Genomic DNA, 14,513 nt, shown 5'->3' on the forward strand with positions numbered 1-14,513 from the left:
GGTGGCCAAGCGGCCCCCGCGGCATCCCCCGGGCTGGGGGTCCCGTCACCCCTGCCCAGGGGGTCCTGCCACCGCTGCCCGGTGAGCAGGGAGACGCCGCAGGGCACACGTAGAAACACGACCGGTTCCTTCCCTCGGCCCTTGCCCCGTGCCCTCTCCCACCCGGCTCTCCAGCAGCAGAGGCACATCGCCGCGCAGCCCCGGGCACGCTGCTCGGCCGAGCCAGGAGTGAGGTGCAGCAGTGTGAGGTGCAGCAGTGAGGTGCAGCAGTGAGGTGCAGCAGTGAGGTGCAGCAGTGAGGTGCAGCAGGGTGAGGTGCAGCAGTGAGGTGCAGCAGCGTGAGGTGCAGCAGTGAGATGCAGCAGTGAGGTGCAGCAGTGTGAGGTGCAGCAGTGAGATGCAGCAGTGTGAGGTGCAGCAGTGAGGTGCAGCAGTGTGAGGTGCAGCAGTGTGAGGTGCAGCAGTGAGGTGCAGCAGTGAGGTGCAGCAGTGAGGTGCAGCAGTGAGGTGCAGCAGTGAGGTGCAGCAGGGTGAGGTGCAGCAGTGAGGTGCAGCAGTGAGATGCAGCAGTGAGGTGCAGCAGGGTGAGGTGCAGCAGTGAGGTGCAGCAGTGTGAGGTGCAGCAGTGAGGTGCAGCAGTGTGAGGTGCAGCAGTGTGAGGTGCAGTAGTGAGATGCAGCAGTGAGGTGCAGCAGTGAGGTGCAGCAGTGAGATGCAGCAGTGAGGTGCAGCAGTGAGGTGCAGCAGGGTGAGGTGCAGCAGTGAGGTGCAGCAGTGTGAGGTGCAGCAGTGAGGTGCAGCAGTGTGAGGTGCAGCAGTGTGAGGTGCAGCAGTGAGATGCAGCAGTGAGGTGCAGCAGTGAGGTGCAGCAGTGAGATGCAGCAGTGAGGTGCAGCAGTGAGGTGCAGCAGTGAGGTGCAGCAGTGAGATGCAGCAGTGTGAGGTGCAGCAGTGAGGTGCAGCAGTGTGAGGTGCAGCAGTGTGAGGTGCAGCAGTGAGATGCAGCAGTGAGGTGCAGCAGTGAGGTGCAGCAGTGAGATGCAGCAGTGAGGTGCAGCAGTGAGGTGCAGCAGTGTGAGGTGCAGCAGTGTGAGGTGCAGCAGTGAGGTGCAGCAGTGAGGTGCAGCAGTGAGGTGCAGCAGCGTGAGGTGCAGCAGTGTGAGGTGCAGCAGTGTGAGGTGCAGCAGTGTGAGGTGCAGCAGTGTGAGATGCAGCAGTGTGAGGTGCAGCAGTGAGGTGCAGCAGTGAGGTGCAGCAGTGTGAGGTGCAGCAGTGAGGTGCAGCAGTGAGGTGCAGCAGTGAGGTGCAGCAGTGTGAGGTGCAGCAGCAGTGAGGTGCAGCAGTGAGGTGCAGCAGCGTGAGGTGCAGCAGCGTGAGGTGCAGCAGCGTGAGGTGCAGCAGTGAGGTGCAGCAGTGAGGTGCAGCAGTGTGAGGTGCAGCAGTGTGAGGTGCAGCAGTGAGATGCAGCAGCAGTGAGGTGCAGCAGGGTGAGGTGCAGCAGTGAGGTGCAGCAGTGAGGTGCAGCAGTGAGGTGCAGCAGTGAGATGCAGCAGCGTGAGGTGCAGCAGCGTGAGGTGCAGCAGTGAGATGCAGCAGCGTGAGATGCAGCAGTGTGAGGTGCAGCAGTGTGAGGTGCAGCAGCAGTGAGGTGCAGCAGTGAGGTGCAGCAGTGTGAGGTGCAGCAGTGAGGTGCAGCAGTGAGATGCAGCAGTGAGGTGCAGCAGTGAGGTGCAGCAGTGAGGTGCAGCAGTGTGAGGTGCAGCAGTGTGAGGTGCAGCAGTGAGGTGCAGCAGTGTGAGATGCAGCAGTGAGGTGCAGCAGTGTGAGGTGCAGCAGTGTGAGGTGCAGCAGTGAGGTGAAGCAGCGTGAGATGCAGCAGTGAGGTGCAGCAGTGAGGTGCAGCAGTGTGAGGTGCAGCAGTGTGAGGTGCAGCAGCGTGAGGTGCAGCAGTGAGGTGCAGCAGTGAGATGCAGCAGTGAGGTGCAGCAGCGTGAGGTGCAGCAGTGTGAGGTGCAGCAGTGAGGTGCAGCAGCAGTGAGGTGCAGCAGCAGTGAGGTGCAGCAGTGAGGTGCAGCAGTGAGGTGCAGCAGTGAGGTGCAGCAGTGAGGTGCAGCAGTGTGAGGTGCAGCAGTGAGGTGCAGCAGCGTGAGGTGCAGCAGCGTGAGGTGCAGCAGTGAGGTGCAGCAGCGTGAGGTGCAGCAGTGAGGTGCAGCAGTGAGGTGCAGCAGTGAGGTGCAGCAGTGAGGTGCAGCAGCGTGAGGTGCAGCAGTGTGAGGTGCAGCAGTGAGGTGCAGCAGCAGTGAGGTGCAGCAGCAGTGAGGTGCAGCAGTGAGGTGCAGCAGTGAGGTGCAGCAGTGAGGTGCAGCAGTGAGGTGCAGCATTGTGAGGTGCAGCAGTGAGATGCAGCAGTGTGAGGTGCAGCAGTGAGATGCAGCAGTGTGAGGTGCAGCAGTGAGGTGCAGCAGTGTGAGGTGCAGCAGTGAGGTGCAGCAGTGAGGTGCAGCAGCGTGAGGTGCAGCAGTGAGGTGCAGCAGTGAGGTGCAGCAGTGTGAGGTGCAGCAGTGAGGTGCAGCAGTGAGGTGCAGCAGCGTGAGATGCAGCAGTGAGGTGCAGCAGTGAGGTGCAGCAGTGAGGTGCAGCAGCGTGAGGTGCAGCAGCGTGAGGTGCAGCAGCGTGAGGTGCAGCAGCGTGAGGTGCAGCAGCAGTGAGGTGCAGCAGCGTGAGGTGCAGCAGTGTTTCAGTACCAGGCACACCAGCAGCTTGCGAGGCCACCGGGGTGGATGCTCACCTGCCCCCCGGGACACCCCAGGAGCCAAGGAGCCTGCGGGGTGGCAGCTCGGGGCAGCCGGGGGTCCCGCACATCCCCGGGGACCCACACACGTGCCCGTGGCTTTTTGCAGTAAGCGAGGGGTTTGCCGGGGCCCCTGCTCGCTGCCCAGAGGGAGCTAACGCCGTGGGGACCCCGCTCCTCTCCCCCGGAGCTGCAGGAGGGGATGCGGCAGCCCCTCGCGCACCCTGGGCACGGCGCGATCCCACGGGGGCAGCGGCCAGCCCCACGCACATGGGGCAAGGCACAGGGCAGCTCCGCAGCCTGGGCTGCGGCCGAGCGCCGCTGCCTTTCCCAAAGACTCATATTTCTTTTTTTTTTTTTTCCCTCCTCAATTAAGGGCTGGAGTGACAGCATCCGAGTGGAAAGGCGGGAGGCGGGGAACAATGCCTGCTCGACAGGCTGGGAGGGGAAGGGAGCAGCGTGATGCCCCAGCGGACACGGCGGTGCCCCGGGGACAGAGTGGCTGCAGCAATGGGGGGCCGGGGCAGACGGACCCCCCCCCAGCCAGTGGGCTCACTGGTGCAGGTGGGGGCTGCTGGCCACCCCCCCCAAGCTCCAGAATCGATCCTGGGCTGCCACCATCAGCAGAAGTGCAGGAGGTTTCTGAGCCTTCGCAGCTCTGTCCCTTTGGGTCCGGAGCAAGCCCCCCGGGGACGAGGCGGCCACAACAAAGCCCTGTGGCCTGGGAGCAGGGCCCCCGCGGGCTGGGGGATAAGCCCGCAGCCAGCTGGGCCAGCGTCTGCGCCGGGAAATGGGGCAGAGCCCAGCACCGCGGCCCCAGGGGACCGGGGAGGGGGCTCGGAGCCGCTGGGGAGCTGCAGCCCCCGGCTCTGCCCCTGCCCACGGGGCTCCCCTTCACCACACCTTGCCCCCGATCGCCCTTCCCCAGGGGGGGACGCGTCCCCCCAAAGGCATCTGCTGCAGCGGGGCAGCCTCCAGGGATCGGAGCACCCCAAAACGTGCTGCTCCCCAAACGGGGCCCAGCAGCACCCGGCTCCCCGCGGAAACCTGCTCGGGTGCTGCATGCCGCTGGCATCCCCTGCACGCAGGGATGAGGCAGACCCGGAGCAGTGGAAAAGCCCCGACAGCGGAGAGGACAATAGCAGACAAGGAGAGAGGGGAAAAAAAATCCCCTCTGCAATTTTCTGCAGGTTTCTGTTTAACCTGAAGACAAAGACTGGCTTTGTGAGGGAGGGAGACGGAGGTTGCTCATGGAAATTTCTTGGCTTTTTCCCTTAACTTTCTTTTTTTTTTTTTTTTCCACCTCCAAATTTAGGTAACTATAAAATGCAGTAAGTGCCCATTAATATTTTATTTGCTGCAGATTTTTCAATCACAGGAGCAAGTCCCTGACAAAGGCAGGGTTTCCAAGCCCCCTCCCCAGGCCACGAGGAGGAGGCGGGCCGGCGGTTTGAAATCCTCCTTTGCAGCTAAGGCAGGGGCCGCTCGCCCTGCGCGAGCGAGCGTGGGGGATTACTCGCTCCCCGGGAAGGGAGCTTAGCCGCCTCAAAACCAGGAGTAAACTGAAACCCCATAAACATCTAGAACAAAGTCCGGAAAAGCTGCTGCCTCCGCCACGGAGGGGACGGGAGCGCGGCCGCAGCCGCCCGCCGGGCGATGCTCGTGCGGGCGATGCGGGGAAGGACGGTGCGCCAGCCCCGGGGTGGGATGCAGGTGCCCCACACACAGCCCCCACGGGACCCCAAACCCCCCAGGGCCGGATCCGGAGCCTGCCCTCGCAGGTGAAGCTGCGGGTGCTGCCGCGGGTCCTGGCCCGGGCCCGGCCTTTTCCCTCCCGGCCCGGTGCGGAGGCGCGCGCCACGCCGGGAACATTTCGTTCCCAGCAGCCGGCTCCGGAGCCAAAGGGCCGGACTCTGCCCCAGCCGGGCTCCTGCTGTGGCACTAATTGGGCCGCCCTGGTGGGAGCCGTGTCGGGGAGCGCTTCCAGAGTTATTGTTAGCCCTGCCATGGGGCTGGCGAGGGCCCAGCTCCCTCCTCTCATCCACCACCAGCACCAGCGGCCTGACGCTGCTCCCTCCAGGGCTCCCCAGGGCTCCCCAAACCCAGCTCGGCTCACACCAGCCTTCAGCCCGAGCACCCGGGCAGCTTTCCCCGGGTGGCAGCAGGGTGAGCAGAGCGCAGCACCTCCACGAGCCCAAGGAGCTGCTGTGCACCCGCACAGCACCGAGCCCGGGTGCGCCATCGCCGCCCTCCCAGGGCCATCGTTCCCCCAGGCGCTGCCACCAAACCTCTTCCAGGAGAAGCAACCTCCCGAGAAAAACATGTTTACTGCTGTCAACCGCGTTATTTACAGAAACAGGCAGTGAACGTGCCAGTGGAAAAGTCTCGGGGAAGGTCGCTTGTGAGCGATGCTCTGCCCAGGCACTGCTCGGGAGTGGCAGCAGCCTGCAGCTCCCCGGGGACGCGCACAGCTCCAGATATCGCAGCGGCCGCATCCGTCATGGGGTCCTGCTGCCCCCTGACACTGCATGCCCCGCAGTCAGCTCAGGGACCCCAGCCGAAGCGGGGTTTGCTCGCTGGTGTGCCTGCTGCCATGGGGTACACGCTCCTGTCTCAGGTCCTGAGCCACCAAGGGCCCCCAGGCACGGGGAGCGCCACTGTTCCCTGGGCAGCCCCACGTCCGTCCACGTTTTGGGGTTTTGGTGGGAGGAGGAGGGAAGGAGGAGCGAGCCTTAAAAAGTAAAGTCGTACCCCACAGCCCAGACATTCTCGGGTAATTAAAACCAAAAGGCAGCCAGTCAGAAGTCCCGGGCGGCGGTGGCTGGTCTGTTTATTCTCTGCCTCACCAAGGGAAGGCCGTGCTTTGAAATGCTATAGCGTCCTCCCTGCGCGGGGCCGGCCCTCTCTGGGGCCCGGTGACCCACGGAGCCCCATCCACCGCGTCTCAAGGTGCCACCAGGGTCCGGAGCCTTGCGGGGCCATCGGAGCGAGTTCCTGCGGCCCTTGGCCCCAACCCCGGTGCTTTTGGAGAAGGCAGCCCGAACTCCCAGCCTCTGCCAGGTCTTTAGGGGCTGTATCCTCCTCCAAACCGTTGTTTGGTTTCGCCACCATTTCGCTCCTGGTTCACACCACCCACAGGCAACGCTGGAAGCGTGCACGCGCTTTTCATGCCCGTGCAACTCGCTCTTTGCAGACGACGCTCGCCGCGTCCCTCCTGGCACCAGCCCGTGGCCCCAGGGCACCCGGCAGCCGCACGCGGCAGCGGTCGTGCCCTCACACACGCTGCGGCTCCGCGGGCAACAGCCCCGCGCTGGACCTCAGCCCAGCCTCTGCCTCTTTTGCAAGGCGGGAGAGATAGCGGTATCTTATCGCCCCAAGAGGAACACAAAGAACGAGCCGGCGCGGCGGCTGCGCTCGCCTTACCTTGGTCGGGCAGGGTGGGGGCCGGCCTGGCAGCAGACAGCGCGGCTGTGACCAGCACAGCCCAAAGGATGAGGCACCTCCAGGTAAACATCCCACTGCTGCGGCTACTGCTCGGCGACTGGGCTCCGCAGCTCCCACTCCATGGGGGCCCCGGGTGGGTCGGCCGGCGGGGGCACTGGGGGGGTCTCCGCCGGGCCGTCGGCCGCTGCGAGCTGCGGAGGAGGAAAGCAGAGTCAGGACAGGGCGCACAGCAGCCCCACGCCCCGCAGCCCCTTCCCCTTCGCGCCCCTTTGGCAGCAGAGGGGAGCCCCCACCAACAGCCCCGCGGCGCAGGCGTGGTGGTGCCCCATGGGCACCGCGCTGGGACGTGCTCGCCACGGCAAGTGACACACTTCGTGTCCCCAGCCCAGCGGGAGGCACCTTCAGAGCCACCCCGACCCGCACGGACCTCCCGCAGCCTCCAGCAACCCAGCGCTCAGATCGGCAGGGTTAGGTTTTTCTGAAAAAAACAACCAAAAAAACGAACAGGCCGATGCGCTGAGAGCAAAATTGTTGGCAAAGCAGAACCGAGTAAAGCAGAATTTCCCAGAATGGTGGGAGAAATTGTCAAATGCTGTTTAAAAGAGGGGAGGTTTCTGCTCGACTCCCTTCCTTCTCCTTCACATAGTTGGCACCAAAAAAGCAAGTCTAATACAGATCGAAATGTTGTAAAATTTTTGCAACAACAACAGAAAAACCTCCCTTTATTCTAGCCAGATCTTCAGGACTTGGCAGAAGCCTTTTAGTTTTCTCTAACTCTGCCCATATGCAAAACGGAGAAGTCTCAAGATCCAAAAGTCCTGTGGGACCAGAGAGGTGTTCCCGTTGGGCTCTGGAAGCCAGGCCACTTCCCTCCCGCACACACATGCCTGCAGGCATGACGTTTGCAAATGCCCGCCTGCCTCTCTTCCTTGTTTTCACTGCATCTTCTGCTACAAACATCCCAGGCAGCTCCCAGACCGCGCCGAGCCCAGGACACAGCCCCGGGGACGCAGCAGGTGCCGGTGTGGTTAATCCAAGCCGGGTGCTCCCGAAGCCGTTTCGGGATGTCAGGGCTGCAGGGAGGCGAGGCAGATTGCGCCCAAATGGCAGGGGTCTCGCTGCAGACCTCCTGCTGGGCAAGTCCCCCATGCCCGGACCAAAATACGGCGTTATCTGTGTCACCACGCACCCTCGGCACGGCAGATCCTGCCGCAACCCCCAGCCCCTCCATCTCCCACGGGATCTGTAGTGCACACAGAGCTCCCTCCGCTGAGGAACCTTTCCGGGTGGCTGCTGTGCCGCAGCCGAAGGGATGTGGCCTCCATCTGTGCCCCTCCAGCCCTCCGTCCTTCCCGCTGGCGGGGCCGAGCCTCCCTCAGCCACGTGGGAAGAAGCACGAGCGAACCCTGCTCGGGGCGGGCGGCTGGAGCCAGAGCCCGGACGCCCTCGGCTGTCCCCAGCCAGCCGCTTGCTTCCCCAGGGAGCCGCGCGCGAAGCACCGCGCTCCGTCCTCCACAACATCTGCGACATCGCAAAGCCTCCGACTGAGGTCCTGACACCAGCAGCCATTAATTGTTCCCCCGGGCTTTACCGCAGGGCTCGCGCACGAGCTCCCTGCCCCGTTAATTGCATAACCCCAGCCCGGCTGCGCTGGCCGGGGTGGTGGCGGCGGGCGCTCCGGGAGCAGGCGCATGGGGACGGCACCGGGCCCCGCATCTGGGCCACCGCTCCCTTTTCCCAAAGCATCGCCTCTCCCAGGGGGCAGGCAGGGCAGCTGCCCCTGCCGTCCCTGAAGGACCCGCGTTTAACACTGGGTGCTGCCTGGGGGGCTCGCACAGAGCTCCAGCAGGTTTGGGGGCTCCAGCTGCCCCTTCCCCACCAGCGCTGGAGCGTTTGGGACCCCAAATATCGACACGAGGCCGGGCAGGGAAAAGCAGCACCCAGCAAACACCGGCATTATCTCCGAGCCCCAGCGCTCCCAGGCGCCAGGCAGCGCACTTCAGAGCAGTGATTGAATGTTAGCAATTTATCAGGGTTTGGAAGGGGGAGGTGGAAAAAAAAAGTCTGTCGGTATTTCTGGAAATTATTTTCTGTCTCTAAGCGGTTTTGTTTATCGACAGCACATGCTCCCCGGAACATGCCCTAATGCGGAGCGTCTGCGTGGGCCCCCGGGCGGCTCCGTGCCGAGGGGCGGGCGGGGGGCGCGCTGCACCTCGGCGAGCGGCAGTTCCTGACAAGTGAGTCAGTGCTGGCTCGGCGCGCAGCAAAGCCCTTCCTTCGCCAGATCCACCTCGGAGCGGGCCCGGCCGGCTGATTCAGGGGCTCGACAGCAGCCTCTTTCCACTGCTCGCGGGTCTCTCAGCGGCGACGAGCTGCCCCCACGGCGGGGAGAGTCACGGGGGGGAAAGGGGAGGGAGCCGCGTGCCAGGACGCGGGGAGCGGGGGCTCAGCTCGGTGCTCAGCTCCCAGCACAGGCAGGCGGCAGCTACGGCCCCGCTGGAAAGCAGAGGGGCAGGATGGGGACCTGCCCTGCACGTGGGGACGAAGCGGGGGCTCCCCCAGCTTCCCCTCGGCTGCAGCCCGGGGACACTGGTGTGCAGCGAGGAGCTGCTGCCGGTGGAAGGGGCAGCCGGGGGCCCTCTGCAAGGAGCTGGGGTAGCAGGAGAGGGCTCCTACCTGCGCAGACAAAGGCATGGCTCTGCTCCGCTCAGCTTTTATATGAATCCCAACAGGAAATCGCTTGCTCTGAAGGGCTGCAGCCCAGGCAGGGAGGGTCTCTGGCTCCTTCCAGGCACGAGCCTCAGAGAGCATCTTCCCCGCTCCCGCACGGCCCCAGCACGCTGCAATTTGCTGCTTGGGGTGGATTCAAACAACTAAAAATGGAAGCAGCGAGAGGAACCAGGGCTAAGTGCCCCTTAGAGACCTGCCTGCCGAGGCTGCAATTATAGCTGGCCATTACACCCACGGAGCTATTTAGGAGCGCCGGCAGGAACACCCCCGTGCCCGCCTACCCCGCGCCCCAGCCCAGCCTTTGCACACCCGCGTGCCCCCGAGGAGCAGCCCCGTGCAACCTGTCGCTTGTGCTGCCCTCGGCACGACCGGGGGCCGGACTTTCGCCCTCTGCTCTCCCACGCCGTGAGTCAGGGCTGAGCTGTCGGCACACACGCAGCACAAGCAGGGCCCTTCCCCTCCCCGTCAGCGCCTCCGATGAGCGTTTCTGAGCTGAGTGTGGCGGGGAAGCCCCTTCCCGGCTCGTGGCTCATCCCTGGGAACGCATCCAAGGTGCCAGAAGCAGGAGCGTGGCCGCTCGGCTGGGGCACCCTGGGCTGGGAGCGGGGGCTGGGGGCACCCAACCCTCCCCGAGCTCGCCCCCCAGGAGCAGGCTGCATGTGCCCGGCCGCGAAGAAGAGAGACGGATATTTTTCTCCGAGCCCCAACACAAGCAGCCCCTCCGAGCTCCCTTGGGACAGAAGGGCACGGCAAAGGCAAAGCTCTCGGGGGACGCGGAGAACCTTCCCCTCGCCCAGCACTCCTTGCCCCGGCCTCAGGTCGGGAACCAAGTATTTGCTGAAATAAAAAGCAAACACAACTGCAAATGTAACTACAGGGAAAAACTGTAATGCTTAAAGCAGACGCATGCTTGGAAAAATAAATATCCAACTGTGCAGCACACATACAGCGTTAACCCTTCCCAGCCATACGCGTTACAGCCTGCTGCAAGCTACCAGGAGTGTCTCCAGCGCCGAGTTCACCGCACACTGTGTGTGGTGTGAGCAGGGGTCTGGCGCATGGGGCAGGAAGGACGGGGAAATGCCCAGCCTCAACCCCAGGTCTCTGTAAAACCAGTTCAGGTTTAGAAGCATCCCCAAATCCAGGGCCCCATACCTCAGGGCTCAGTTTTCAGATCTGCAGAGCATCCATCGGTACCGAAAAACCTCCCCAGGCTGGTCCCGCTGACTGCTCTGCCGAGGAGCGCTCCAGGATGAGGACAGCAGGACGCAGCCGCAGCCTCTGGAAGAGGCAGAGGCCGGTTATCCAGCCCGAGAGGCGGCTGGAGCTTGGATGGGGCTTCCCTGCACTCAGCTCCTCCCAGGAAAGCTGCTGGGAGCGGAAGGACACGCACTTCTCCGGCAAACGTATCCCCTACTGTTCACATTTGCCTTCATCCCCAGAAGCAGGAGGTCCCCGACGGGGAGAAAGCCAAATTGTGGGATGAGCATCTGCGATCCAGCCCGGGCCTGGAGAGCACAGCACCAGGGTGAAATCAGCTGGGGCTGGAGGCAAAGCAGCTCCCAGTCCAGTTTACATTTTCAGGCAGATAAATAAACAGGGAGCTCCAGTTTGCCCCTGCAAGCGACCTGGGCTCCTGCCCAGCACAGCTGCAGCAGCCAGGTGCCTCGCACACAGCGAAGCCCCGCGCCCGGCGCTGCTCCTGCCCTCAGCCTGCCGGGGCAGGGACTGTGCTCATTTGTTTTAATCCCCTCTAAGCAACACAAGAAGGCAACAGTGCACGCCAGCCACCGCAGAGATTAGGGGAGGAAGTGCTCCCGTGCGGGGAAAATGGCTGCTAGCCAGAGAGGTGCATGGGGTCCGCGCCCCTGCTCCTGCAGCACCCCCGGGCTGCGCAGGGTCGCTGCTGCCCGCAGGGAGCTGGGTGGCACCCCGAGACCTCCGGGGAGAGCAAACCGCTGCCGCTGCCTGCTCACGGCTGGACACGAATCCCAATTCCACTCCGCCTGGGACCCCGACAAACCAGCAACCTCCGAATCCGCCTGTTTTATTAACGCAAGCAGTTTTATTAACGGGCGAGCCGTGCCGTGAAGGTTTAAACATTCACCGCAAGGCAGCCGCGGCGGCCAGCCGCAGCACGCGAGGCAGCGCGCAGTTACCCAACGACCCGGCGCAGGGGGGAAATCGCGAGGCGGCTTCAGCGCTTCTCGGTGGAACCTGAACGCGTTACGAACGGGCCCGCAGCCCCCGGCCCCGCTGCCCACGCCCGTGGGCCCGCCGGCTGCCCTCGCCAGGCAGCGCCAGCCCCATCCAGCGCCGGCTGCGCTCGGCAGGCTGCGGACACCCAGCAGGTAACGGCACCGCCACGCCGCGCTCCCCGAGCCTCCGCCACGCACCGCCGGGAGCGATCCCCGGGCAGGGAGTTTGGGTGGAGGGCGAGGCGAGCCCCCCACCTCCGAGCCCCCCAGCAACCCTCGAGCGGCTCCCCAACACCGGAGGCGACACAAAGCCCAAGCCGGACTTTGGAGCACGTCGGTGCGCAGCTCCTGCCGAACCGCCCCGACACCTCGCGCCCCAGACGAAACAAAACCCGGCTCCTCTCCCACCTCTCCCACCCCCTCCCGGGGGCCGCCGGGCTCCCGCTCGCGAACTTTTGGCGCACGGGGCCCGCGCAGCGCCGCCGAGCCCGGCGCGGAGCCTGCGGGGCGCGGGGGGTGGGGGGGTCCCGGCGCCCAGCTCCGGCCCCAGCGGCGGGCGCCGAGCGGCGGCGAAGCGGAGCCCCCCCCGCGCACGGGCACCGCACCCGCCAGCAAGAGCTCGGCCGGCGCTCGCCGAGCCCCGGCCGCCGCCAGGCCGGGCCCGCGGTGCCCGCACGCCGCAGCCCCCCCCCGGTGCCCCGAGCCGGGAGCCCCGTCGAGCCGCCCGGCGGCGGGCGAGGAGCGCGGCGGAGGGGCCGCGGTCCCGATCGGCCCCCCCCCCCCCCCCGGGGCACAAAGCGAGCTCCCGCCGCCCCGCTCCCCCTCCCGCCCCCGCCGCGGTGCCGGTGCCGGTGCGCGCCCCCGCTACTCACCGGAGCCCCTCGGGGCGGCGGCGGCGGCGCGGTGCCCGCCGCTCCCGGGAACAATGGAGGGGAGCCCCGGCCGGGGCGAGAGGCGCAGCCCCGCCGCCGCCGCGCTCACAGCGGCCGCCCCATGGCGGGGCCGGCCCCGAGGTGGCGGCGGGAGGCGCTCCCGGGAGCCGCGGCCGCCCCGACGGCCGCCACTGGCGCTGCGCTGCCGCTGCCGCCGCGTCCCCGCCGCGCGCCCGCCGCCGCCGGACTGAGCCGCTCCCGCGGCACCCCGCCGCCTGCCCCCGGCTCCTCCCCCGCCTTCCTCGCAGCCCTCCTCCTCCTCCTCAGCGGCCTGATGGGGCTTGTAGTCGCCGCCGGGCCGCCCCCCTCGGCGCCCCCCGGGCCGCGCTCCCCCCCCCCCCGGGGCAGCCCCCGGGGCAGCCACCCCCCGGCCGCCGGGGGAGGCCCCGCGCCGGCAGCGGTGCGGTTGCGGCGGGGGCGGCGGCCGGGCCGAGCGGCGCCGCCGCGTTTGAACCGATCGCCGGGCGTCCGCCTCCGGCGGCAGCCGTGCGGAGGGCGCTGTGCCGAGCCCCGGTGCCCTTCCAGGCTGACTTCCAGGAGGTGCGGACGGGGGGAGGGAGGGGAAGGCGACGTGCCCGCCGGGACGCTCCCCCGGCGAACCGAGCACGGGAGAGTTTAGCCGAGAGCAGGGAGCGCGGGGACAGCAGAGCCACCCCGGACTTTGTGCCAGACTTGTTGGTGTTGGCCCTGAACGGATCCTCCAGGGCTGCGCTGTAACACCTCCCCGCGATGGAAAGGCAAAGGGACCGTGCCTCTGCTGCTCCCGGTCCTTGGTTACGGTTTTCTGCTCGCTCCATCACCGGGAGGCTCGGATGGGGAAAACCGTCCCTGCTCCGGGGAGGCTCAGGGATCCGCCTGCATCCCCGGCCCCAGCATCGCATCGGGGCTCAGCAAGGGAGTGGCCACAAGTTGTCACCATCTGGTGGCACAACCGGAGTATGAACAGGTCCTGCTGGACGGAGAGGGAGACGAGCACTCCCCAAGGGTGGCCTCGGGCTGCCCAGAGCCCTGGCTGGGGTCCCGAGGAGCAACGGGGCCCCGGGGGCTGAGCTGGGGCTCGCTGCCTGCTGGGGACAGGTGGAGGGCCAGGGAATGAGGACTCAGCCGCAGCAGGGAAGCGCCAGCCCCTGCCCACCCGTGGGCATCCTCCCTGCCCCTGCCCACCCGTGGACATCCTCCCTGCCTCGGGCGCGATGTGCTGGGCTCCTCCACACGCGCGTTTGTGATGCGACTTCAAGGCAATGCAGATGCTAATTTCACATGAACCTGGGCTCGTTTCAGTCTAACTGCCCTTAATCAAGAACAGGATTAAGATAAACTGGAAGTAGGTCTTGGCTCCCACAACAGCTGAGCAGCTTGCCGTGTGTCGGGCAGGTCCCGTGGCAGCCCGCGGGCAGCAGCTGGAGGGAGCAGCGCAGGTTCAGCTCAGCAGAGGCTCACCGTGCCGGGACACGCTCAGGCCCCTCTCCTGCTCACACTGCTGCTCCTCCGGAACATGTTCTCCTGTGCTCCTGCTGTGGGACCAGCGGGTCCTGAATTAAAGGTGCTGGGAACCCGCGCCGTGCCGGGGAGTCCCGCCTATCCGCATCCCCACGCAGGGGCACGCTGCAGGCTCCACGCGTACCCATCAGCACGCACAGCACCGCCAGGCTGCCAACCCCCTCGAGGCCGTGGGGTGCCCCCCGCCACCCGCACGCTCCCATGTGGCACCGACACCATCCACGGGTGAACCCACACCATCGCTGCCATCGGACGCAGGAACACCGGGCACGGTGTGGGCACCAACGCAGCCCCAGCTGGGGAGCACCCAGTGCAGCCTGCCCAGTTGTTTCCCTGTGTCTCCAGACTGGTTATAGTGGGAACCAGAGTGAGCGGGGGGGGGACACCAGAAGGGCTGAGCTGGGAGGAGGAGAGCTGCGGCACAATAGAGCGGTTCCCCCCTGACCTTAGGTTTCCCAGTTAAAGATCTGCAGCTCTCCCCTCCTCCCCACTACAAAGGGAGCCTTTTCAGTCCCTAATTCTGCATTTAGAAAACAAAAGCAGATGCATCTAGTTTGGCTTTGGGGAGGGGGAGGCAGGAGCAAGTGCTGAAGAACAAAGAGCTTTCCCTGAAAGATCTGACGGGACAAAGACTTTGTCAGCTTCATCTCTCCCTGAAAAGGCCGGAGCCCATCAGGGTGCGGGCAGCTGCCTGGCTCGTGGGTCCCAGCGCGCAGGAGGGGCCGGGCAGGCTGCCGGGGGCTGGCTGCACACACGTGTGCCGCTCCGCTGCGTGGGTGCTCGAGGCTGGATGGGCACCGGCCCCGCTGCAGGACGCCTGCGCCCAGGGCAGCGGGCGCACCGGGGGGCGCAGCCCGGTCCCGTGGCTCGGGCAGGAGACCCGAACCACGCCGTGAAGGCGGCCGGCGCCGATGCCCG

At 65.9% G+C, this 14,513-nt stretch overlaps 1 protein-coding gene across 2 annotated transcripts in view; it reads right to left on the reverse strand.

Moving 5' to 3' along the window:
* Nucleotides 1–12,275, reverse strand: part of FGFR1 (fibroblast growth factor receptor 1) — a 28,106-nt gene extending 15,831 nt beyond the window's left edge. The window contains exons 1-2 of one of the 2 annotated variants that reach the window (XM_080568570.1): nt 12,036–12,275; nt 6,215–6,426 (exon numbers count right to left, since the gene is read on the reverse strand). In XM_080568570.1, coding sequence (XP_080424696.1) covers nt 6,215–6,305 — 91 coding nt within the window. In that variant the 5' untranslated portion in view covers nt 6,306–6,426; nt 12,036–12,275. The remainder of the gene's footprint in view (nt 1–6,214; nt 6,427–12,035) is intronic. The other variant, XM_080568571.1, reaches the window with a different exon arrangement.
* Between the last annotated feature and the right edge of the window lie 2,238 nt (nt 12,276–14,513).

Source organism: Anser brachyrhynchus (assembly GCF_964034855.1).
Source record: "Anser brachyrhynchus genome assembly, chromosome: 26".
In the NCBI taxonomy this organism is placed as follows: domain Eukaryota; kingdom Metazoa; phylum Chordata; class Aves; order Anseriformes; family Anatidae; genus Anser; species Anser brachyrhynchus.